General features: G+C 51.9%; 4 protein-coding genes across 4 annotated transcripts; 1 reads left to right on the forward strand and 3 right to left on the reverse strand.

Annotated features, from left to right (window-relative positions):
* Window positions 1–2,111: 2,111 nt before the first annotated feature.
* CGCA056_v003943 (uncharacterized protein) lies at window positions 2,112–3,169 on the forward strand (the record flags this gene model as incomplete). The annotated part of the gene is made up of 2 exons (XM_037319199.1): window positions 2,112–2,394; window positions 2,463–3,169. 2 exons carry the CDS (start codon window positions 2,112–2,114, stop codon window positions 3,167–3,169), a joined length of 990 nt encoding a protein of 329 aa, XP_037182250.1.
* A 1,541-nt stretch (window positions 3,170–4,710) lies between these two features.
* CGCA056_v003944 (uncharacterized protein) lies at window positions 4,711–8,411 on the reverse strand (the record flags this gene model as incomplete). Its single annotated transcript, XM_037319200.1, has 3 exons — window positions 4,711–4,946; window positions 5,000–8,128; window positions 8,198–8,411. The coding sequence occupies 3 exons, from the start codon at window positions 8,409–8,411 to the stop codon at window positions 4,711–4,713; spliced, it is 3,579 nt and encodes a 1,192-aa protein (XP_037182249.1).
* Window positions 8,412–9,080: 669 nt separating this feature from the next.
* CGCA056_v003945 (uncharacterized protein) lies at window positions 9,081–11,322 on the reverse strand (the record flags this gene model as incomplete). The annotated part of the gene is made up of 2 exons (XM_037319201.1): window positions 9,081–10,660; window positions 10,731–11,322. 2 exons carry the CDS (start codon window positions 11,320–11,322, stop codon window positions 9,081–9,083), a joined length of 2,172 nt encoding a protein of 723 aa, XP_037182248.1.
* A 6,674-nt stretch (window positions 11,323–17,996) lies between these two features.
* CGCA056_v003946 (uncharacterized protein) lies at window positions 17,997–18,361 on the reverse strand (the record flags this gene model as incomplete). Its single annotated transcript, XM_037319202.1, has 2 exons — window positions 17,997–18,004; window positions 18,109–18,361. 2 exons carry the CDS (start codon window positions 18,359–18,361, stop codon window positions 17,997–17,999), a joined length of 261 nt encoding a protein of 86 aa, XP_037182247.1.
* Window positions 18,362–26,042: the final 7,681 nt, after the last annotated feature.

Here is a 26,042-nt window from a genome sequence, read left to right on the forward strand (position 1 = left end):
AACATAGCCTCCTCAATCTGCCTCCTATACCTACATGGATAGCCGTGTCTCGACGCGTTCCGGCATAGAGTAATTGAGTAGTAAAAGTAAGATGTGATGATAGCTATTGTAGACGTGATAATAGTTTGGACCCGGACTCCTGTTTGGGGACCTGATTCCTTCCAAGCTAACTATCACATCTAACAGTGGGCTAGGAGCCAAAACAGCCGTAGGAGGCGCGGGCACCGGAGCCCGTCCACTTCATCCATCTCCTCCAGCCAACTACGTATATACTCAGGCCCGTTCAACAGCAGACCTGGCCAGTCCGTCCAGCCCATCGTCTCTAGCACTATCGCGCCTAATGTGCTCACGCCCGTGCCGGCGCCGGTGCCTCCTACGATCATACACGCCGTGACGAACCGCTGGACGACCTTTACCCATGCGCATGGCACCTCCTTATACAGCACGTCCGCCGTCGCTAACGCCCTCTTGCTGGTTGCCGTACTTCTCGTCCATCTGTTCCCGGTAGGCTGTCCGCCAGCAGAGCGTCAGCGGGAACCGGCACACGTGGCACCACGCCCCCGTCCCGCCGCCGCTAGCTCGGTATGTCCGGAACATTGCTAGCCAGCTCTGGGCTTCCGACGATTCCGCCCGATGCGAGCACCTTTTCAGCTTGTGCGTCTCTACTATCGGCCCCCATTCATAAAAGGCACAGAGCGCACAGCCGACATCCCTGCTTCGCAGCCGGGCTCTGAGGTCGCAGATCAGTGGGTCGGATGCAGTATGCCCACGGCGCTCAGGCAAGCCTATTGGGGTCGGGGGTGAGTAGACGGTGATGGCTGACAGACGCCTGTATATCTCGGCTGGGTCTGAGAGCTGTTCCCTGGGCCGCAATGCTGCGTTGGGATGGGCTCTAGCTGTCCCTGCTGTTGGAGAGGTGCCTCCGGTAGGTATCTGGAGACGCGCCTGTCGCTCTGCTGCCCGCCGCTCGGCGTCGCGCCGCTGCGCAGCCCGACGCTGCTTCGCATTGAGAGGCGGCTGTTGCGGGGCGCACCTTGTGTTTGGGGATGTGGGGAGCGCTGAGCTGCCCCTCTGATGGCGCAGCCTACTTAGAGCATCCTCTGGTAGTTGTTGCGGGGGTGGTGGTTGACCGGCCTCACTTATAGTAGTGTCCTCCTGGGGCGTGGGTTCTACTGCGTTAGGTGAGCCGGCCTGAGGGCTGGTTGGCAGCTGTTCTCGCGTGTCCGAGATTCTCTTGATCATCTGTTCATAGTATGAGTCCGCCTGAGTGGGCATAGTGAGGCAGGGTTTGCTATGTATATAATAACGATAGCGGGTTCAGCTTCTTGCCTGTGCGTTGGGTGCGCTGGGGACGGGACTATTATATACTGGGGGATCGCGGAATGACGGGGGCTGGCTCACCCCTGGCGTCGTTGGAGGACCGCGATGTGGGGCACGTGATGATAAGAGTACCAAGTATCTCAAGTGCAATCAGGTAACCTGACCTAGTAACAGGGAACCTGTTTTTAGGGAAGACATTCTTCTTTTGTGTGATAACATTACATAGGTTCTTTGTATAGCTGTATTTGTATATATCCTTTGCCATAAACGCTGCAAATAGTATATGGGATACTTTCCCAGCCTACTTTTTCTGCCAATTACGTTACGTATGAAGCGAAGTGTAAGGCCTGATAGCAGCATCTCTTAGTCATCCTCCCATGTGGGGGTCTCCACTACGGCGCTTAAGCATGTCTAGCGACACGAGCTTCAACTTCACAAACTCAGTTCCCATTCACCTCAACGGTCCATCTCAGAATGGCGCAAGGCCGACTCACAACTCTTCCCGCAGAGACTGTTGGGTGTATATCGCAACACCTCGAGTTCACCTGAATCTGCTAAGCTTACGCTCCGCCTGCCGGGCTCTAGCTGACAAGACATCTGGACCTTTCCAGGACCGTTTCTTTCGCACGCGCCATAATCATGCTTGAACATCAGAGCATCCGGAACCTGGTCGAGATCTCTCACCATTCAGTTTCCGTTGCGCGGTGCAAGTCGTCGAACTCACTACGGATCACTTGGTCGCGCCTCCGGATTACATGAGCCGAGCGGACTATGGATGTGTGGGATTAACGATGAATATGATTGCATCAGGCTCAGCGACGGTGAGACCTTTGTCACTTGGCGATGACAGTTACGAGGCTGTTATTGAGAGGTATAGGGCCGAATGGGGTAGCCTACAGGACTTCCTTCTGAGAAAGGGAGACTGGATCAGGGACTGGGTTGAGGCACTATCCAACCTCCCTCATTGCAAAGCTGTCGGCATTGACGACGACGTCCGTCCCTGGGGGGCCCTTCGACTCGGTCGCCGCATTGGCACGTTTCCGAACCGCTTCGTCACTCCCTTCCAGGCCCAGAGTATGGTCTTGCCACCACGTTGATCAGAGCCCTGTTCATAGGACTGCTGCACAGTCGCCATGCTGTAGAGAGACTCTATATTCAGTTTGGCGATCTGAAGACGGGCTGCACCTCTGTCACCCCACGCATGCTATCAACGATCCCTGTGTCTGTAGACACTTTGAAGAATCGGCTTGCTCCCATCAAAACCCTGCTACTTGTGGTCAACCCAAACAGCCACCAGAACGCATTCGATGAGGATGTGAAGAAACTAGTTTCCAACACCGACCCGATCCAGACTAGGATTCCGATTGGTGTCCGGAGTTCTGCGGGCTTCCTCCGTCTTTTTCTCACGCTGACCGACTTCACCTTACACTTCAATCCCCGCGACGAAAGGCAGCAATTTCCGAGGCTTTCCGAGGATCTTCGAATTCCCAGCCTCCAGAGCCTCCGTATCGAGTTCGTCGACTGCACAAGGGACGAGCTTATGACGTTGCTAGAGGGGCATCGCGACACGCTTCGGGAGCTTGTTCTCGAGTCCGTTGATGTCACTGGAGGGGGGCGAAAGACGTGGTCCTCGCTCCTCGGAAGTCTCCAGCATAGCCTCAGGTTAGAGGCAATAGACTTGGGGAAACTGTATGGTGGATGGGTTTTATCTCTGTTCACGCTCCTCGGTAACGTTTTCTCAACCAAGGTTTTGGCGCAAGTGGCCCTGAGGAGATTGAGGCTATGCGGTCAGCATAGATGGGTTAGAAGAGTCGGAAGCGTTCCCCTGGTCAAGACGATCTCATGGTGAGTAATGCAGAGTTTAAGTAACGTATGAGATCACCGCGTCCACAAGGTTATAAAACCCACTCGCCTGAGGTAAAGCATTCTTGTTCCACTCTAACCTGCTTCAGTGATATATAAGCTATGTATCTAGCTCCCTATCCTATCACCTATTACCTATAGATCTATCCCTAAGGTCCTAGCTGCTAAGCACACTATATACGCGCCGAACACACAAACAGCTAAGTGTCCTTCGCCCGTTGCCAACGTCTCGCTCATCACATCGCTATCCGCCGCTAGGCTTTATCGGCAACGATATCACCCTCATTCCCAACACCAGTCGAGAGGCCTCGTAGCTTGGTGGTAGAGCGCTCCTCTAGCTAAGGAGAAGATCCAGGTTCGAATCCAGGTGAGGTCGTTCATTTTTCCTTTTTCTTGCGTTTCTTTTTGTTCTTCCCCCCTTCCCCGTAATTGGCTGGCTGACGCCCTCTGCCTCGGCCCCGTCGCCCCGCCTCGCCGTCCGGGCCGGGCTGACGGCGGCGGGCCCCGCTCTTATCCCGGGCCCAGCGACGTCGCCCGCAAGCGTTGCTCCTCGCCGACTCAGCAATCTGTCAAGCTAACTCCTAACGCTTGACGTGCGTCGAAAGGCCTAAGTAGGAGAACGGTAGTAGGCTGAATCACTGGTTGAGGGCCTATCAGCTTAATTAGTCGAGCACTCCTAACCCTAAGGAGAAGATCTGGGTTCGAGTCCTGGGTGGGCCTCTTTTTTGCACCCTCTGTCGCTTGTCCATTTCTTCCCCGTTGCGCGCCGCTGCAGGAGCGCGGCGGCGCGGCAGCTGGTTGCAATGCCGGTTTAGGATGCGCCTGCGGGCCGCCGCCGGGCTGGGCGGGTTCGATTCGTATGTATTGCCCGAAACGACCGTCATGCGCGCGAGACTACGGCCGCGCATGCCTTAAAGGCGTGAAACGTCGCAGAGATATCACCAGTTGGGATGAGAGGCCTGCCAGCTTAATTGGCAGAGCTCCCCTCTAGCTAAGGGGAAGGTCCGGGTTCGAGTCCTGGGCGGGTCGCAACTTTTGCAGCTTTTTTTCTGTGCAACCTTTTGCCCTGATCTCAAATATCCAGTCCGTTTTGTCATAGGCCTCTCCGTTGGCAAGAAATCTCTTGTTTAGGCTTTATTTCGTTTACACTCTCAGTTCTAAGCTATCAGAGTGCAATACCTTACGTATACTTACGAATATGTTGATAAAATTCCCTCTCCTGCAAGGCACCGCCTAGCCTCACATTATATACTATATCTAGGTCTCTCGTATCTCCAATCCCCGTTTATACTCTCCTTCCTCAGGATAATGGTCCTGTTGGCGAGGTACACAACCTTTCGACATAACAGTCGATGTGTCCCCCGCGTGATGGCTCAGCAAGAGAGGCTGGTGGAGAAACGCATCACCTGGCTCCTATCGGATTCGCCCACCGAAATTGGAAAAAAAAAACCAAAGGCATCTGCATCTCCTACTCAATTCCTATTATCTCTATTCCCTTATTCGCCTGTTTATTGTATTTATATAACCTTATCGATCCTTGATGATGCTCGCGCAACGCTCCGTCCAGATGCTGTCCTGGCTGTTGAAGACCACGCTGATAAAGTCGTCTGGTCGTTTCATGGCCGACCGTAGCTCTCGGAGTGTCTGGAGGAGGTCCTCTTGAGGCCGCAGCTGCAGGTCTGTGTTTCGGGGGCTGTCGCGGTTGCTTTTTGAGGTGACCCAACCCAGCTCACGCAACATCCTGTTGCTGCACCCCTTATGCTCTACAGCGCTGTTAGCATCATAAGCCTCACACCATCCCTGCGTTATACTGTACCAATCTTCTTCGTCATCTCGGCTACATCATAGGCCGTCCCACTTGAACCCTTCTTCCAGGGGAACGAGGCGGGGTAGAGGAACCACATCATCCTCGTGACCATAACGAGGGCCAGCTGGGCCGGGTCCTTTCTCTTGGCTGCGGTCCCGAATTTGCGCGACCCAGGCGCGACCTCTGGCGTTTCCGATGAGGAGCAAACGGTCAATGTGATCATCAGCATCAGGCAACAGAGGGGGTCCTCGATGTTGCTGTAGAGGACGTTTATCGCTAGCTGGTAGTGGTCCAGAACCTGTATATCGCCCTTGTTAGAGAAGATCGCCTTAGCCTTGAGAAAACCGTCCGTAATAAGGCTGGGGACGTCGGTGAAGGGGAAGCTGCAGCCGAAGTTGATGGTTCTGCGCGTCTGCCTGAGCGCCCGGTCGTGCGCAGCTTTCTCGTGCTTGATTTGAGCTTCCTGCGCCGCGCGCCTCAGGGAGCCTGGCGGGCCGGTTACTACTACGTGCGCGACCTCTCGACCGCACAGGCTGACGACGGTTGTTGACGTTAAGCGGCCCTTGACGGCGTCAGGCACCCACTCAACACCGGCCGCGAGGAGTCGGCTGGCTATCACGGAGACCCACTCGTCGGGCTTGAGTCCGTTGCTGGCCTGGTTGCCGCTAGTTATGGCCGCCTGTAGATGGTCCGGCCATGTCGCGTTGACTGGCGCGGATGCTGCCCGCCCCTTCTCAGTAGAGACAACGCGGAGAAGCTGAGTAGCAAAGTCGTGCCTGGTGCGCGTCCTCGACAAGGTTATTTTTATGCGCGAGCCGCCTGAGGTGAGACCGTCAATTAGCCGCTGTAGCGCCACATGGGTGAAGGCGTCTGGCGCCGCTTCCCACGCCTCAACAGCAGACTTACACGCCTCTTTCTGCTCTAAGGTAATAGGCATACTACCAGTGTCGCTACTACCTTCTTGCAGCCTGCGCCGTAGTTGGTTAGCTATGAAGAGCTTCGTCTGGGGGATCCACATCTCCCGCATGAGTTCCGTCACATATTCCGTCACAGCTGCATGGCTCTTGAATGCGTCCCGGCCTAGCTGGCTGAACCAGATCTCGGTCTCCCGGTGGGAGGCAAGGCGGTCGCCGTAGTGGTGCTGTAGCTCGCTAATATGGAGCAGTATAAGCCTTCCCGTCTTCGCGGAGCGGGGCCACCGGCTGGTGTCCATAAAGCAGGTCGCTGCCCCGGCTGGAGCGAGGTCTAGTACGGCTGGGTCGATATAGGGCCACGCCCCAGCCAGAAGGCTGTCGATGGTGCCTAGCGGCCGGAGCACCGTCTTCGGCAGGTGGCGCTCATGCCCGGTGAAGATATACCCACCAAGCCGGTCAAGTACTGCAACAGCCTCAGAGTGTGCGAGGTCTAGGCCGCGCTCGCCGCCAGCAACGTAACGCCGTTCCATCTCACAGATAGCAAGCTCAAACAGGCGGCAGTAGGCTGACATGATACGGGGGAAGATTCCGACTGGTATAGACCGAAAGATGTGGACATACGACTCATGCTCTGTGAGGAAGAAGCGCATGAGTTGGAAAATAGGGCGAATAACGTTCTCGAATGTGCGCTCAACGCTGTCCATATGTCGTATATTGAGTGATACAACCTGCTCCATCCGGTATGCTACCTCATCCTTCTCGATAGCGATGTCCAGCTGCCTACGCTCTCGCGCAAATGGCTTAGACTCCTCAGGCTGCTCAGGCGTGAGGTCGCCACGGATACAACGTAGCAGCCTCTCCCGCCTGTCTCTTGTGTACGACATGGCGGATGTGTGTGACGTTGGGGCTGTTAGCGCTGCTGTCGCGTACCCCTTCGTTGCGAGGAGGGCGCTGGCGCTGTGGCGCACGCTTCTCTTGATGTTGGAGTAGCCCTGGAAGTAGCCGAACGACAGCACGTCTGCGCCCTCATTGCGGTCGCTCATATTCCCCTGTATAGCGGTGTAGAGCGAGTTGAGGAAGGCGGGCGGCTGGCTGGATGAGAAGTTTCCATACGTTGGGTGGAAGGCCTGCGGGTAGAAGGTGTAGTCGCGGTTACCAGGGTACTCTCGCGCCACCATGTTCCGGTCGGCGAGGAGGCAGCGCGTCTGCGAGCTACCCGACTCGCTGTTGATACAGACTGCAAGGGCGTACGATATAGCACTGATACTGCTGAGATCAAAGCGGGCGTCGAGCTCTATAATCATCCTCTGCAGGTCCCTGCTCTCCCTGAGCATCTGCTGGTACTCCCGGCCGTCCACTGCATCGCTGTGTGTTCTTTGTTCATCGTTAAGAGAGAGCTCTTCAATGTCCTGCTGAACATTTCCATCTCTAGGGCCCTGCTCCCCGCCCTCCTCCTCCTCCTCCTCCTCCTCCTCCTCATAGGGTATATGCCTCTCGCGCGGCAGGTCGTAGATGCTATCGCTGACCTGAATCTCGATATTCGCGCCGTAGTCATACGCGTGGAACGCCGGCTCGTGGCGTCGCCAGAATGAATTGTGGTTGTGGTTGCTGGCCCAGACAGCCCAACCGTCCATGAACTGCTGCTGGAAGACCTGCCACTTAGCTGAGCTTATACGCTGAGTGCTCTTTGTCCCCAACCGCCAGCAGGCCTCAACCCCCTCGCCAAGCAGCTGCGGCGACTGGAAGACGCCCACGATATATGCAGCCAGCTCGCGGGCTAACCCAGCCGGCATCCCGCTCTTCTCTGAGGCCGTCTGTCTCTCGCGCGGGCCCCCGCCCCTGGAGGTCGGCTCGTGCGCCACGGGGTGCATGACGACGAACCAGACCTCTCGGGTACCAGCCTTGGCGACCCTGAACGTGCGCCCGGTGATATCGAACGGGATGCCGCCGATATGCTTTGCGCTATAGGGCGCTGCGTATGACTCAAGAGAGAACTCGATGTTGTCGAAGACGGGCCCGTCGCTTTTCGTGATGGGGCTGCGTGGCTTGCCGACGATGCTGAAGAAGTCAAGGAAGAACTGCGGGAAGAAGGCGTCCGTGGCCTTCGCTGGCGCGCTACCTCCAGCGCGAGACCCAAAGTCAATAGTGTGCTTCTCCTGTAGCATCTTGATAGCATCGGCTGGCTCGAAATCACTTCGGAGGACCTTTTCGATGAAGCGTCTAGCTGAGGAGAGGGGTGAGAGGCGTTAGCATATTCTTCTCATAGCTAGTTTAATTCCTTCCGCATATATACCTCGGAACCGGTGGTGCCCTGAGGAGTGGTCCACAGCCCAACGGTGGCCGTCCCACCCATTGTCGCCTTCATCCTCATGTTGGCGGGTTGAGTCCTGGTTGTGGGCGAAGGGATCGTTATTATGGTCCAGGCTAGAGGTATCCTCTGCATCGGGTAGGCCATCACTATCTACTAGCGACTCGGTGATAACATCTCCCTCATAGATTAAAGACATCTTAATGTAGCTGCGGTGGGATGCTAGGTGTTACTATTCACGGTCTTGGGTGTGCGTAATGTATGTAGGTGCTAGGTGAGGTCTCTTGTACTATACTTTCTAGGGATTCTATGTAGGACTACCTATATATCATCTACTAGGAGATTACTTACCAACCACTTATCTATTAGGGTATTGACTACTGCTTGTTGTCCTGCTCCCCGTGTAACTCTCACCCACTATAAGTCCAGGAGGGCAGATATGCAGCATGTGCCGCCTGTGTTTTATCGGGGAGAGTGGAGGAATCCTCTTTCCCTCTTACTAGACTAAAGCCCTATTAAGACAGCTTGATATCATGTCAATAAAAACAAAACCTCGAATTGGTCTGACATTCGTCTGCCTAAGAATGTACGGTCTGCACAAATGCCCTCCCGGGCGTGAAGCTGATGATGACGACCTCAATAAGGGATGGACTGGGGCACATCTGGAATTGGGGGCCCACTTAGTGTGAAACTAGGCAACCTTCTTTGTATGTGCCCGCCGGGCGCAGGTATTTGCTGAGGCATCTTCTATTGGCTATGTTTCAAACGGGCAGGCTTGCAGCGTTCTTCAGAACAACTTTCCCAAACGAATTGTCTATGTAAGGTATGCAAGGGATCCCCAGGCCTGCAGACGCGACCACGACTGCTACTATACTGCTGCTCTGGCTGGTTTCCTAGCTCTAGGCCCCAGCTTCCAGCGTGGAACTGGTTTCTGGCTGGCGGTGGTCGCTGGCGCCTTGGGCGAAGGCAGAGGGCGCCACTGTTGATGTGACGGCGGCGGCGGGGAAGGGGAGGAGGGGGAGGAGGGGGAGGAGGGAATACTGTTACGGCGCCTGGGCTGTGAAACACCTCGAGCATCGTCGTCGTCATCATCATCATTGCTATTGTTGTTGCTGCTGCTCTGTTGGCGCTGGCGCGCAGACTGCTTAGTGGTGATGGCGGGCGCGTCCTGTGTCGGCTGGTCCTCGTCGCCAGGGCAGTCCAGCGCTGCTGCAGATCCGTTGGAGGGCGTGAGGTAGGCGTTTACGAGCTCCTCCACCTTCTGCTGGGTAGCTTGTCTAGCTGCGACGTCCTGCTGGCCGGCGAGCTTGAACAGATTGGCGCAGAACCCCTGCACGAGGGTAGAGGCCTTGGCCTGGCGCTCGCTCCTCCTTGTTGCGCACTCCGTCGTCCACAACGGGCGTAGCGTGTGGCCCTCCCTGTCGGTTGACTGACGCACCATCTTCAGCAGACGCGCCCACGCCACGTGCTTGAAGCGCTGCCCGTATAAGCCGTCTTCGCTGTCCTGCTCCTCATCGCCTATCGCGTCATCATCCAGGAGTGGGAGCAGCTCCGGCGCCCGGAACTCGGCTAGGTTGTCCCGTACGAAGTCCAGAATACGTCGCTGGAGCTGTACTGCTGCGATCGCGGGGAAGGCCCCGGGAGCCCAGCCCCTATGGGAGGCGAGGTCGTCTAGCGCTATCGACAGGTGCTCCCGGAGGAGGGGCTTATTCCTATCCTTAGGCCTGACGTTGTCGACAGCTGCAGCTTGCTCTGGACTGATCCAGCAGATCACGTGGCAGAGCACGCGGACGGCTATCTGGATCTCCGTCTTCTTGCAGTGGAGGATACGCCTTAGGTCGGGGAACGTAAGCACCAGCGAGTTTGTGATAACATCATGGACGAGGTGGTAGGTGTGATCGTCCATGTTCGCAAGGAACCCGTCGACCCGTGTACGTGCTTCAAGCCCCGCCTGCTGCTGTCCGGACGTGTAGAATACGCTCGTAATATCGGGGGCGGCTTGGCAAGTTGAGAGCCTGTCCCAGTCGGCGGGCGTGATGTAGACCTGCTCGTCCGCGGGTAGGTCGGCTAAAACGCTGAGAACCTCGTTAAGGGCATCAATCCAGTACTCGTCGATGCGGAGGCTAGCAATCCACTCAAAGTATGAAATATTGAAGGTGTCTAACCCCAGCCTTGTGCAGCACCACTGCGTCGTGACAGGCCGCCATCTCTGGTGGTTCCACAACGTAACGAGCCTCCGCGTTGGGAAATGCTTCTCGCCGCCGAGGCGGAGTGCCTCGACGACGTGCTGGTCTACGGCGGCGTCCTCCCCGCCTAGCTGTCCGTCTGCCTGCCCTCCTATGCAGGCGATGGACGCAAGCTGCGTCCAGATCTGCCCGTGATTGTCGGGCAGGCTTGGATCGCGCCTGTTGACGCGGAGCTTGACGTTCAGGTCGCGCGGCAGGCGGTCTTTGGGTTTCCATGTCGTCCGTTAGCCTCTTGTGAACACAGGCTCATGCCTTGAGCTTGGGGGCTATACCTTTGTCATACAGCTCGCACGCCCACCATAGGTCGGAGCCTGGTGCGCCCGTCTCCTTGACGTACTCGCGGAGCGCCTGGATACGGTGCTGGCCGGCCATGACCTCGGCCTGGCCCCCGCTCACTTCGGCCCAGCGTAAAAAGGAGAGCTCGCAAGGACTGTCGTTATCATCGTTGTCGTCCTCTCCGTCGTCCTCCTCTCGCCCCTCTATGCCGCCACCGTCCTGCTGCATAAGGCTGACTGCCTCGGCGCTGCAGAGGACGGTGATCCGGTTCTCCGGCGCCCGCCGTTCCAGCCCGCCGCTCCTGAATGCGTGTAACAGCTCCTGGACGTGGGCTGCGTTAATAGGGCGGTTCCTGCCGACGCTCCAGGCTGTGTCCAGCACGTCGATGGGCATCCTGGCAACGGCGAGGAGGAAAGGTCGCGCCCGTTCTCGCGCGGACGATGTTTCTGTAAAGGGGGAGCTGATCTCATCTTCTCTCCTGGCCCGGACCCGCCTCCTCAGCCCTGATGCTGATGCCGCTGTTGCTGCTTTCTTTCTATCGCCCTCATCACACTTCCTCTTCCGCTTGTCGCTGAGCACTCTGGCCATTGCGGTGATATGCAGTGTATTTTTCAACTGCCGCCTGATAGCCTGTGCTGGCTGTTCCTGTTGTTTCTTCGTTAATTTTCTTGTCTTTCTTGCCCCTGGGGGCTTAGGGATAGGTGGTTAAGGGGGTGGGGGTGCTTGTGATCAGATGAGATGTGTGCACAAATGAGACGGGAAGATGGGATGATGGATGCTTGGAAGGGGTGCGTATTTGGCAGGGCGGCCGGATGCGATTGGTCCGAGGCTGCTGTAGTACACTAATCTTCTATGTTTTTATATGCTAGGTGGGGGACGGCTACGCAGCAGAGGGAGCTGACTCACCCCACCACAGTTAGCGTATTCACGTCCGGTAGCAGCAGCAGCAGCAGCGGCATAACTAACCTCAGGTCATGCTGTAAGGTAATAAACAGATCAGGCGTCGGAATACACCTATGATAGGTGGTGCTATGAACACTTATACGCACTATTAGTCGCCCTCTGGATAAATAGCTGTCCTACCCCCATAATCGCACGTCTTTCATACTCAGGATTGGCGCCCTTAACTGGCTGGGTCACTGGCTGTGCTAGCTCCTGGGACGCCCTGGGTATCTGACGAGTCTAGGGCAATAAGGACAAGCTATGCCTGCCTATACTGCGTATGCTCCCTCCTGTTTTCTAGTTGAGGAACAACTCTGGGGAGAGGTGTTGAACATAGGGTCTGTTGTAAGGTTGGAAATACCCTCCTTAGAGCTGAGGTATCATAGCCCAACCTATGTATGACTATAACTAGAAAGAGAAGTGGTAGTGATCCGGCTACTTGTTTATACGTAATGATATGTAGATATATTTAACCTGCAGTATAGCGCGTCTTATGTTAACCTTTGCTCCCAGATCTTGTCTAGGTGGCGGTGTTGATGATCATACCCTGTAGAACAATAACATTCTAATGTTGTGATAAAATTTCTTAGAAAAAATGTTACCTGTTTATATGATGGCCTGTTTTGCCTGTTTGAGTTCTAGATCACTTTGCTCGCTCCTATCTAAACTATCCCATCTGCCCTTATCCTAGGTAGAACGTTATGCGCAGGGCTATTTGCGATTTGCTTCCCCAAACTCATAATTTCACAGTGATCTGCTCGGCCGGTTGGATACTCAACTAGCTATTACATAATCAACGGCTGTCGGGCCCTGGCTTATTCCGATGGAGTGGGTCGGGACCAACAGGGCCCCGGACCTACCTGAGGTCCTCCCTTGGCTCTCCCTTGCCCATTAACGATGAATTTGCGCTGTCTGAGTTGCACATCTTGCTGTATACCATAAGTAAACATGCTTCCTGTCACCCTTTACAAATGTCTATATACTGACTGAGGCTTTGCGCGGATATCTGCTTACTGGTGCCCTGATATACTCTTTATCTAGGACGATGGAGTTTGTGATGGTTTATCCTATGGTTAGCTGGCCTTCTTGTCTTGCCCCTGCTTGACGCGTTGGTCTCACTCTTAACGCGACATTATACATTAGTCCGCTTCCGGCCAGGGTCTTACTTCTCGCGGACAAACACGCCTAGACCAAACGCGTGGATAGCCAAGGATATCTAACCCTCTTCTATCTCCTACGCGTCCCCCGTTTTCTCTACCCTCAATCTCCTCTTCCTCTATTCATCTGTTCATCTATCTATCGGTGAATATATCTATTGCTACTCCTGCTGAGGCTGTTTATATATATCGTGCTCCCTGTTGGCCAGCTCTATATGCTTACTAGGATTGTCGTTCTATGCTCTATACTATCCTCCTCCTTCTAGGGATTTTGCTATCTTTCGAGCGATTGTATTCCTCCTCTTGGGATAGACAGGACCGGGCTGAGTAGCAACTCATACAGGCTCTGGGAGAGCCATGCAGGTAGGCACATCTTCACTTGAGCGCCTGCGGGGGTTAGCAGTGGGACTAGCCTGCCTAGGCGTCTAGATATCGATGCTAAGGAAGATATAGGTAAGTAAAAGCATAGAAACTTTTACGCTTTCCAAGCGGACGCTGTTGAACGAAGCTTTATGGGAGGCTATCAAACTTCCTAGCATCGGCTGGTTGATGCCCGCGAGGGCGTGGCACTTTCTATGCCCCCAAGGGCATGAGCTGATTGATGCCCCCGAGGGTGTGGCACTTTCTATGCCCCCAAGGGCGTGAGCTGGTTGATGCCCCCGAGGGCATGGCATGGCACTGGTTCCTCTATCAACTTCGCTAGCCTAGTTCACTACTGCTGCTACGACTATCTATTAATCTAACTGTCCATCTTAATACCTTGTGTACCTATATATGTGTTGCTTCGTTGAAATGTCAATAAATATGTCCCGTTTTTTTTCGTTTTGCCTAACCCTACCCTGGCCCGACCCGTCCCGTGGGGCCGCGCTACTCTCGTTCCTATTAGTTCCTTCTATTGACCTTAGTAGTAATCTTTTTCTCTCTATTCAAAATAACCCCAACCCTTTCATTTTTCTCACCCTAACTCTTTTAACCTTATTCTAAATAACCCTAACTTTTAACCCTATTCTATATAACCCTAACTTTTCTTTCTTTTTACTCCATCTCTTTTTTCTTCTACAAAAAATAACTATAACCCTTTCTTTTTTCTACTACTTTAGTTTTAACCCTAACCTTAAATCTACTACACTATTTCCTTCTAGCATAGATCTTACTTCATTATAGCATTATATCTCTAACCTCTTTCTATAATATATAGCTAACCTATATATTTATACTTGATAATTCTTACTATTTGTGTATTATAGTTTTCATCTATTATCTCTTTGCTTACCCCTACTACTATACTAGTTCTATCTAGTTTATTTTTCTAAATGTATTATACTATATTATATTACTATATTCTTAGTTTTAACTTTCTTATTCTAGTTTACTTAACCCTCTAACCCTAACGTCTTATACGTCTAATATAAGTTTATTACTGCTTTATAATTCTTCTCTATATCTAATTTCCTTCCTATAACTCTACTTACCTTCTTTATTATATAAACCTTTATATTTATTTCTAAACCTTAACTTATATCCATTTAGTTTAAATTCTACTTTATATATATAAAACCTTAACATCAAACTATAGTTTATATATCTCTGTTCTCTATGTATAATCTCTTCGTCTAGTTCAACTAATTTGAAGTTGCCATCTTACTTCTAACCCTAATACTCACTCTTCTCTTTTCAAGACATATATCGATAATTTAGAACTCTTACCCTATTTCATATCTAATAATACATCTACCCTAAAACTTTCATCCTCACCCTAAACTCTACTATAAACTCTTAAAGTAACCCTAACCTATAAACTCCTTTATCACCTAAAATAGCTACTTCTCATCCTCCTTTTTAACCTGCTGCATCAAAAGCTAAGTTACTTTATATAAACAGCTACTCTTAACTCCTCCCCACAAAATTCACCCTCCTAGCCATATATAAAAAACATCCTAACTATTTCTTCCCTCTTCTGCAACCTGCACTCCTTCAGCAGCTATCTGCTCTTTGAGTATGCCGCCCCACACCACCTTAGGAAGCCTTGCTATACTAGCTGCGAACACCTTAATCAGCATGCTTCCTAGTTGGCACGCTTATCCCTCTACCCAGCGGAACCGCCCGCCATCCTCTGCCTCGCCTTCCCACCGCTCATAAAACTCCTGCAGAAGCCTGCAGTCAAAGCAGCTGGAGAACCGCTTAAGACGTCTCCTGCTGAAGATCTCCCGCTCTGCAGTCCTCATACCTTGCTGCGCCTATATCCACTCCATCTCTTCCTTCCTCAGGCACCTGGGAAACTCATACCTGTCGTCATCCCTTGCCCTGAAACATAACGCGCACCTCCTACGTCGCTGGTGAAGCTGCGTGAGAAACGCTTCTATATCGTCAGCCTCGCCTATCTTCTCCATCCTAACCCTCTATTAGTCCAGCTTCGCATGCCTGTCTAGCCCTAGAAACTCCGCCCAGCCTGCTTCGCCGTCCTCGCCAATACAGTTGAGAACGAACCCTAGCTCCAGCCCTTTTCTATACCTGCAGCAGACGTTGCAGACTTCTTTATCATCCTTGCAACTGGAGCGGTTGCTTCTCCTATCTATCACTTAGTTGAGAATGATCTGCCTGTATTCATCACTAGCGAGATACTCTTCTACTGCTGCCTCCTGTTATAGACTGCTGCTGCTGCTGCTGCTGCTGCTGCAGCATATAACGACTGATACGCTCAGCTGCCTGTTGCAACCCGCCCGCCTGCTCTCCTGCATAAATCGCCAGAGTCCTATTAGCATATCAGCATGGATCATAAGCTGTACGTCTGGGATGTTAATACCTAGTCCTAGTGCGTTTGTTGCAACCATAACGCCCTCAGCCCTGTTGCTTTGACGCTACGCCTCAAGCTGAGCCGCCTTGCCCTCAGTTAAGTCGACGTCGCTGAAGAATATAGCGCACCCTAGCGCTAACCCCAGACGCTCCACCCACTCGATCGACATGGCGTACACAACAGCCTTACCTCGCCCGCCGCTAGCCAGAAGCTTATTCACCTACTGGACTGCTACCTGGCATACCTTAGCCTCAACTGCGTTGAGTTTCGCCAGCTCTACGTCATCTTCGTCTTGTTCTGCGCTACTGATGCCACTGACGCCCTCCACACTAGCCCTCTTGCTCGCTGTGACGACAGAGTATCAGATGTTCTTGCGCGTCGTCGCCGTTCAGAACATCCTCACCCAGCTGGCCTCCAGTCGCATAGCATAGAAGAATGCTGCTTCATCTGTTAGCGCGAGCGTTGCCGTCAAGCATATCATCTGTACGCCAAACTCGCAGATCGCCTCTCCAAGCTCTCTGAGCTGTGGCTGGAAGCTCTGTGATCCTTCGAGCACGACGTGGCATTCGTCCACGACGACGCAGTCCAGCGCCTGCCTCCCTTCTAGCTGTGCGATGAAGTCTCTGAATCCCTTTGTGACGGCCGACTTAGGTGTGATGAAGATGATAGATGCCGCCTAGTTGTTCTTGCGGCTTTGCCACACGTGCGAAGTGATCCCCGCCTTGACATATCGCCTGTGTAGATCCATCTGCAGCGCCACCAGCAGCGTCACAACCACTATCACTCCATCTGGCGAGCAGAATGCTGGCAGCATAAACGAGACGCTCTTGCCACCGCCTGTCCCTATCACCTGCACGATCAGCATATGCCTGCTGGTGATAGCGAGCACTGCTTCTCTCTGGTTTCTGCGGAACATCGCTGAGTTATCCCCCATCATCTGCTGCAGCTGGCCCTCCAAGTTGATTCTCCTCAGCTTCTCGAATCGTTGGAGCCTAGCTGCAAGCCGTAGCCCTTCGTACGCCTCTATCTTTTTCCTCTTGCAGCCTGTGGAACCCTATTTCGACTCCAAATCCTCAGCCCTAAAGCCTAGAAACCTATGCTACTGACGGCTGACTCAGCAGAACTATTGCTGCCTCGCCGCGAGACTGCTGCTGAACTGCATAAGCTCTCGCGTGTAGATCATGCCTGCTATCTGCATGCTGTGCCCCGCCTGCAAGTCCTATAGGCTATCCTCAACCTCATCCATCCCCTCTTCTGATCCCACGCTAGCGTCATCTCCGCCCAGCCGTCCGAACGACTCGTTCAAGTAGCGGTTAGTAATGCTGATAGCGATATGTTGCTATATGCTCATATTGACCCAGCATCCCAGCAGTCTCATGCTGGTCTGCTGCATAATCCGCCGCGCTCTATCTGTCGTCCACGTTCGCTCCTCTTTCCACGTCCAGTCGCCCACACTTATGCTCTTATCACCAGCCTCATCTTTATTTATACTGTGATTATTGCTATCCCTAATATCTATGTTATTGCCACTTTGCTCTTCTGATCCTGCTGCTGCGCTGCTGGCTTCTGAGTCCCTCTGCTGGATGATATCGTCTGCCTATATGAACGCGCTGTACCTGCTGGCCTCATGCATGATGCCCTGCACCTCCTGCTAGAACGGCAAGATAAGCTAAAGATACTATATAATAAGCTTGCTAACCTCCCTCAGGAGATATCAGTGGATCACCTTCGCCTGCCTGGTCGTCTGGTATCCTTTATAGTATGCTGTGATGAAGCATAACATTTTGTTGTGCACTATGATATTGCAGACGCCCCTGTTAACTGTGTTAACCGTCTGCAGACCTATAAGCTTGCTCGCCTGCGCCAGCTGTCCGCTAAGCATATGCAGAAGCATCCACAGTCGCTCGCAGAGTTGTTCAAACGTCCTACCAAACTCCTGCACAGCTGACGGCTGGAATAGCTAATCTGTCGCCCTGCAACTGTTGCCTAAGCTGCTGCTCAGTCCCTACTGTTCTGCAGCAGCAGGTGACTGCGCCAGCTGCATAAACAGCCATCCGTCCCCAGCAGAAACCCAGCTATTGCAGTCGTCAGTGAGAAATAAGTACCCAGGCTTTATCTCGCTATGGTTGTCTTTAATTGACGACCATAGGATAGCTGGCAGTTATAACTGCATATCGCTTTTAGGACCATCTGCTGAACCTAAATCCTCTGTCGCCATCAGCTCTATAAGCAGCTCCTATGTCTCTCAGACCAGCTTATATAATGCGTCTGACAGCTGCCCTATTATAAACTATACCCACCTGTATAATATGCGATCGCTAACCTAGTTGATAACACCAGCTGCTGCTGTGTTATATTAGATATACATCCTATACGTCTACGTCTCAAGAATCCAGTCTATCAGCATTAGCTCCACATCCTTATCGCTTATCGTCTGCGTTATAAACTGCTGCACTTTCGCCTGCGTATGCTAGAATAAACTCTGCGCTATATCCTCTACTTCATCTTTCCCCAGAGACCTTTCCAGCTCAGCAACCTTATCGTTACGCTTGGTGTATGCCTGATGGATCACTAATATGCGCGCTATCTTAATGACAGCTGAGTACTTCGTTATGTAGTCTGTGATCTGGACCCAGCTGCTATTCTCAGCAATCCCTATCACCGCGAGAGCGCTGAGAAGAGCACTGCTGTAGTCTCCGCCCTTCAGCTGGTGGTCCAGCATACTGATGAGCATGTTGAGTGCTATACGTTCCAGCTTCTCCTGCGTTTGATACCCCGTCCCTATACTGGCTGCTTCTGCTATCTGCTCGAATAAGTCCCACGCCTCTCCCTGTGACAGCGTCAGTTTATACAGCAGCCGCTTGTCGTCGTCTATTTCCTGCGTGTGGAACCAGACGCATAACAGACTTAGCCACACGCCTTTATATCTCGCCCACGTGTTGTCCTCTATGCGGTTGTCGAACGGCCTCCTTGGTTTGACGTGCGCTTCTGTATGCTGCACCTCAAACAGCACAGCTAGCCCGACGGTATTAGGAGCAGACGTTGCTTGAGCCTGGTCTAGCACGCGGTCGACCGTCGCCTATATCGCCTGAAGCATAACCTCATCTTTATTGATAGGAGCTGTTGTGTTGAAGAGTGTGCTGGCACTGAGCCCTTTTAAGTGCACCACCTATCCTACACAGGCTAGCTACAGGCTGGGCTTAAGTCTTTCGTTAGTAATGCAGATCAGCTTGTTATGGCTTGTCTTCACACGTTCTGCTTAGACTTTCTGGAGATCTCAAACGCAGTCCACCGCCTGTTGAGCCGGGCTTCTATTCGGAGCGCTTTATAGAGACTTGTCGGCTGTTTGTCCCCAGGCCACCTCGAATTATCGCTTGCCACGCTGGGATGCGCAGAATCTCTGATATTACACGCTGACTGTCCACAGCACGCTCCTGACCTCGCTCGCCTAGCCTCTCATATCGCCGCCTCTCTTTTAAGCATTAACCTATCCATATTCCTTGCGGCAATAGGCTTAGATCGTTTGAATCCGCTGGCATATGAAACTGCACGTATTGCAACAGATTCTATTTGTGACTGGCGGCGCGATATGGGGAATCAGCTCTGTTGTGGGGGCTGGATACTGGATGTTACTGAGTTGGTCCTGAGTTCGAATAATTCCGTGGATTCCTATTATATAGGCGTATATGCTGTTCCTCTCTGCTGGTTTTAAGAGCGGATAGCGCGTTCTCAGATGCGAAGCGACTTCGTCTGTAACAACTGCGTATTAACATTCTTTGCATACTGCGAGCGAGAAGTTAGTAAGAATCATAAGTGGATCTATAGCTTCGTCCAGTCTTAGAGTGCAATCATAAGCGAAGTTGGAAATTGTTCATATTTTCTAGCAGAAGAACGTCGAAAATATCTTATTTAACCCTTTTGATAAAGTATGCTAACTATTAGGTTACTATAGGTTACTATTAGAACAAAATTCATGAATTTGATGATTTAATTAGGTTGAAATAAGCTGGCGCTGGTGTTATCTGGATCATGGTGTCTCCCTGGAATGCTTACATAAGTTAGTAGTTAATAATACTGTCGTCAATTAGTCCAGACTGAGTAGGTCACTATCAGCAGTTCAAGATCGTTCAAACCTGGATTAAATATTTATCAATTCAACTGGGTGTTCTACAGGCCAGAAACTCGGTCAAAAAGAATAACTCACTGTTATCTTGAAGTGCATCTATAATACAGACATTTTGGGCGCAGAAAGTTCAATGAATGATACTCGGCAAGATTTCAATGAATCTTACCCCCAGTCTTCGCGGACCCACTCTTTTTTGGGTGGCAGTTTCGATGAATGATACAATCATTCATCGTTGCCAGTATGTTAGGGTTTCAACGGCTTCTACTTGAAGCCGTCGTTGCCAGTATGTTAGGCTGCATTGCCCAGATCACAAAGTTCGTCCGGTCGGGTCATGGTCGATCGCCTGGGAAGCATACGCCGAAGGAACCTGATTCCTCGGTGATTTCGGTACTTTCTTGTGATCCGATTGAACTGATGGTCTTTCCATCACCAAACCTTATCAGTATTATCCGTTGCAATGTCTCTTGGTACCCTTTATGCGCGAGGGTTTGAACTTTCGTACACCAGGCATCTAGAGGCTGCCTAAACAGTGTTGTTCCCGCCGGCTACTACACGACGCAAGAAACCTCCCATGCGGAGTAGAGCCAATAAAGGCACTGGATGTTTTTCAACCCATTTTTTCAAAACTCACTTTCTCTTGATTTGGGGTAAAGTTGGGGTCATAACCGAGTCGTATCTTTTGGCGTCATGTGGCAGCCGATGGGATACCGCAGACTCGCGTTCGATTCGCAGAAGACCCTCCTTGTAAACCCCCCAGCACGCTTAACTGACTGGACCAAAAATCATAGACCGGGAGCAGAGGAGACACGCACAGCTGCATGGACCCTGACCAATAAGGTCCCTGTTGCAGCTTTATGCAGATCTAACGAGAGTCTACGAATATGAAAAGAAGCAGTTGCGCCAACGACCCCAAAACGTGACGCCGATAGGATTCAAACCTAACTAACACAAGTACTTCTCTCTGCCACACATGATAGGTACGTGCGGTACGTTAAGCTACAGGGTTATTGTGGCCGGATGCTGCCTCCGCTGCAGGGTCGCAGATGTTGCACGCACCGAATGCCTGGCTCAGAGTCCACCATGCGGGCGGGGTGCCGCCCTCGTTTCGTTCTCCGTGAACCTATCGTGCCGCGCAAGGAGGTCACTTCTCGGCTCACTCTTCCGTTCTGAACTGTTTGCTGAACCTTCTCGTTAAGCACATGATGGAAGACTGACGGACAACATCAAGTCCCCAGTGTAACGTGACTCCTGAAGGAATTCTTCGTGTTGTGAATATCATGAAGAGTCTTGATCCAAAGTTGCAGTTCAGTTCTTCGCTAATGTAATTCAACTATGGCATAGGGTATTCTAGCAAGTTTGCCAAAGCTCTAGCATGCCAAAGAGAAACTCGATCTTGGAGTAAATATCTTCTGCTAGGCTTCTCATAGCCTTGTCGAGCGGGGATCGGGCATCGTAGTCCGTATCTTTCAGCGTGTTCCTCACGCGGTCCCTGATTCCTTCATGATGAAAGACCTCCTCTAAGAGTAGCGACAGACGATTGAGTCTGGCCTTCAAGAGCTCTCGAATGCATATTTTCCAGAGCTCTCCCTCCAGTTGGAAAGACCCCAGGCTCAACGGAAGTGTATCGTTCAGATCACCGTATCCTCCAAGAGTGCCCTTTCCATTCGACCGTCCCGACACACCGTCAACTCTGAGTTCTTCAATGCCGGATGCTGTCCCTTGCTTTCCTGGCAGGACTAAGGACTGGGTGCTTGAAATTGACGCCGGCGTTGAAAGACCAGGTAGGCCCGTCTCCAACGTCTCTTTCAGCACATCGACTAGCCAGTCGACGTGGAGGCAAAGTGTAAGCAATGCCCTCGGTGCGTTTCCACACAACCCGCATGAGCGAACCGTTACAACTGTCTGGTATACGGCGTCGTCAAGAAAGACTAGTAAGTCGAGTGGCAATTGCTGAAGACGATCGTGGCCGTAGCGACGGTGTCCAGCCTGTCTTTGGGGAGACAATCGCGGGTGTATGGCCAGAAGTTGGAGCCTGCCAATGAGTGTTGGGCAAGGACATTTCTTTTCTGGTCCAGATGGACGAGACAATGCTGGCGCAATAGAGCCAATAACCCGCTGCAGCTTCGATGTGCCTGACATAATCTGGTTCCATATGTTTTCAAGGTCACCAATGACTGGGGTTTCCGACATCATGTCGCCCTTCCATATCCCTTGCTGTGTCGAAGGTGACTGTGACTGAGGTGCGAGACATTCATTACTGGATATGAAATCGATGTCGATGTCGAAGTCGGGGTCCATGATGTCATCAAATCCGAGGTCCATCATTTTCAAGTCTTCGTCTTGGAAACGGGTCGTGCCTGCCGGTGCAGAGCTTGGCGTTATCACTCGAAGATCAAAAGCACCAAAGTCTAGGCCTTCCTCTTGTATGTAATCGCCATTTATTCCCGTCGGCTTAGTATTTTGAAAGTTGCCGCTTACTGAAGTCATAGCTGCCATGGAATCGTCCGATATTGGTGTCAGAAGATGTTGAATTTCGCTTGGTGAATCTTCATCACCGTGCGACGAAAGCCATGGATCTAGAAATAGGGTTGTTTGTACCGATATACAGTCGTTTTCTTTACTCTCATGGGTTGATTCCTGGGATCGGATGTCATCTGAGCAGACGGTCTTGAGATTGTCTTTCGGCCGCCCCTTAGAATGACCAGCAGGACCTTGGGTAGTATTCGTAAGGTCTTTGGTGATTGGAAACTCATTGATCGTTGCACGGCGGTGACTCCTACTTCCTTTATTTCTTACGGTGCAATGAGATTGGGCTTGGCCCGGCTGTGAGGCCGGTAGACGGGGAGGCCGTCCCACACGTCCTATGCGACTGTAGACACAGAACTCGTCCCGGTCGGAACACCGACCGCAGGATGGCTTGCCTCCATCGCATCTAAGCTTGGATCGAGTACAAGAGTCGCACGAGGCTCTGAACCTTGGCAGTCTTTCGCTGCAGGTGCTGTTGTCCGCGTCGCGATTGTTGCCCTTGCAGCTACTGAGCGTTGTCTCTGATTGTTGTTCCATGAGTGATTTCGAATGTCTAGCGTGATTAACAATTGAGGATGTGCTGGAGGACTTATGCCTGTAGTTTCGTTTTCCCAGCAGTCTCGGCAGCTCTTATGAAAATATCCTCCAGGCCGGAATACGATTACAACAAGTATCCAAAATGCCGACGCCGAAGAGGGATGACAGGTTATACAGGAACAGGGGGGCGAAACCGCAACCAGTAACTCTACTTTTGGTGGTTCGCTCGTCGAATCGTTCGCCAATCCAGCAGCCCTGGCGGAGGTGCAGTCGATGAAAAGTTGCCGTCTAGACTTCCTTGAGGCTGCATGGCAGGTAGCGGCCGGGGAAACATTTAGATTAGAGCTTGCATTTCCGCGACTAATGCGCTGCGTTGAGAATGGCGTTGTCGTCTTCAACATATGGGCATCCTCAAAACCCTATTGTTCTATCCGAGGCAATTTCTCCGCCACGCGTCGACCTTCTCTTAAGCTTTGGCGCAATCTCTCCTAGCGAGACACCGACTGAACGCTTGCTGTAACTTTACGGAGAAATGGGGGAAAGGGTGAATTCATGACTCGCCCTACCGCTTTCTTGATGATGAAACACCTCTTCCGAAGACCCAAGGATTGATTTCTTCATCTGGCTAGGATTCCTTCCCAAAGCCGTTCAACATCTTGTATATGTCTGCGGACTGCTCAGCAACTCCTCAAGCTGGTTCAGTTGGCAAGCCTCTTCCAGAACATTCACATCAAGTGGCCATCATGGGTACGAAAGACTCCAGCTGCTCTTGTCGTTTTGATCAGACCATGGGCGCGTTGAATATTGCATTCTACCGACCCCGGAACGAGGGCTTTCTCACCCTTGAACAAATAATCAGTTTGGACTGGAATATCTCATGTCTCATACAGCAAACACGCGACTGCTCGCGCTGCTACGACGACTTGGCTGTAATGGCCACAATACACTCGACTTTAGAAACAATCCTGCTACTTTTGGAGGCAGCCCAAAGAGCATATGCACATCGTGCAGATCGAGAGGGGAAACAGACGCCCCCTGAGATCATGAACGAACTACTGGATAGAAGATCGGATGGCAGAATCAAGGATGCTAGGGGTTCGCAATTTGTTCTCGGACGCGTTGCCCTAGGCGAAGACGACAGCAACATGATAGCACGTCGCCTGGTCACGACCGCAATTTCGCGCAAAGCCGGAGTCATCCGAGATCTGAGAGAGAGAATCAACAACTGTACAGGCGACCCGAGAGAATCGTCGCAGTCGGATGGTAAAGATTACACGCTGTCTCGGCAGGCAAGGGACATGTATGATGAGCTTGATGGTAAGATGGCTTCAACCTCTGCTCGTGTTTGCTCTGCCGTCGCCAGGGCTAGCATGTATCAGTAGAATAAAGGCTACGAAAGCGATACTGCATGTTCAATGACACATTTGAAACAACATATCAAAAAGACCAAGGGGCAGTCTGTTGTATTGAGCTAGGTCAAGATTCACGGCACTCAAGTTCCGCGTTAAGGACCTTTTGGAAGCCGACGACATGCTCTTTGGACAACGCTGTATAATGCCCGCCAGAAATGAAGTGGAAAGCCGTTCGATGACTCAGATCTTCCCAGCCGTTGATTCTCATCTGCCATTCTTCTTGTGATATGCCCCATTCAGGCAGCGGACAGGCCCAAAATGAGGTGTAAGATTCAGTTTTACCTTCCGGGGCATATCCATCTGCCATGTGAGCCGTGCCAGAGAACACACGGTACCATGCCTCAAGCCTCCCACGCGTTATGCCCACAGTCTGGAGTCGGGTTCGATACCGGCGCATGACGAATTTGGGAAATGTTGCAGGGTCGGCATCGTGAAGTTCTTGCTTCAAACTAGCTTGTTCGGCAGCAGTGATCAGACGCCGCGTAGCGAGTAAGTCGATAATGAAAAATCGGAGTGCGGCAAAGCTCATCTGGGTGATGTACGGCGCGTTGTCAATGCCTCCAGTGAATTCAACAACTTCTCCCTGGTGTTCAAGCTCCTTGGCCACCTCATACGCCACATTCCCTCCGAAACACATTCCTAATAGCGCATATGGTCCTCGGGGTTTTACTCGGCGTATTTCCAGCACGTATGATCTTACCATTTCGTCAATGCTTTCGAATGCAGTTTCGCCCGGTTGAAGCCCACGAAGCCGGAGTCCATAGACGGGGCGGTTGGGCAAATAGTGGATCAGCCCAATCCAGCAATTCAATTCGCCCCCTCCAGGCGGGAAAAGGAATAACGGCGTCTTTGAGCCCTCTGTGGCGAACGGTAATAGTAGCCCGCGGTTGCTTTGCATCGATGTTTTCATGATTTCGACCTCGACGGCACGCACCGTCTTGGCTGATATTAGCGCCGTTACTGGTATTGGCGATGGCAAGGACCGTCGTTTCTCCAAGGCTGCCTTGAAAATAAGCAGGCCTGCGCTGTCCAGCCCACTATTGGTAAGGACCTCTGCAAAATCTGTGTCTGACAAAACTTCCGCTTCAGGTACAAAGGAGCCAGCTTCCCTTAACGAGTTAATGATGGCATATTGCGTCTTGTTGATTTTGACCGAAACATGTTCGCCAGCATTAGTATCCGCGCGTCCCTCGTGGGTGCGTTTCCGTTGGGCGAAGCTATTCAATGGTTGTACTTCCACTCCGCGACGTGTCATGATGAAATGCAGAATTTGGAAGTGATTTTGGAATTTCCTAGGCGACAATTTCTCATGGAAGATTGTTTATGGGACCAGCGAGCTTCTAATAAGATCCGGGTTGAGATTTGTTGTCAGTCACACTTTGACCAATTTCGTCAAAGTAGGACCACGTTCGCGTTGACTGTGCACACGGTTTGGTGACTTTCGGATGGTTTCTCCTTCCCACATGTACACCGGGTCGTTTGTTTGTTTTTTATTTTGTTTTTTATTTTGTTTTGTTTTTTTTTTGTTTTTTTTTTTTTTTTTTGGGGGGGGGGGGGGGGGGGGGGGGGCATAGAACACAAACCGTTGGCTTCGAGAAGGTGTGGATGTGATACATCATCCTGGCTCGGTCTCAACGTCTAAAATCTGCGATTGATCTTGTCACTTGATGGGAAACATACCTAACATATTGATTTCCGCGATTTGCTATTCCCAGGCACGTTCACCCACGTCTTTACCGTTTTGATAGCAATCGTTTCTCCCCCTCATTCGGCTGTAAGCTTCGTAGTCTCTATCCCATGGATGGAGCTTGAGC

Source organism: Colletotrichum aenigma (assembly GCF_013390185.1).
Source record: "Colletotrichum aenigma strain Cg56 chromosome Unknown KSG_Cg56_contig03, whole genome shotgun sequence".
Taxonomy (NCBI): Eukaryota; Fungi; Ascomycota; class Sordariomycetes; order Glomerellales; family Glomerellaceae; genus Colletotrichum; species Colletotrichum aenigma.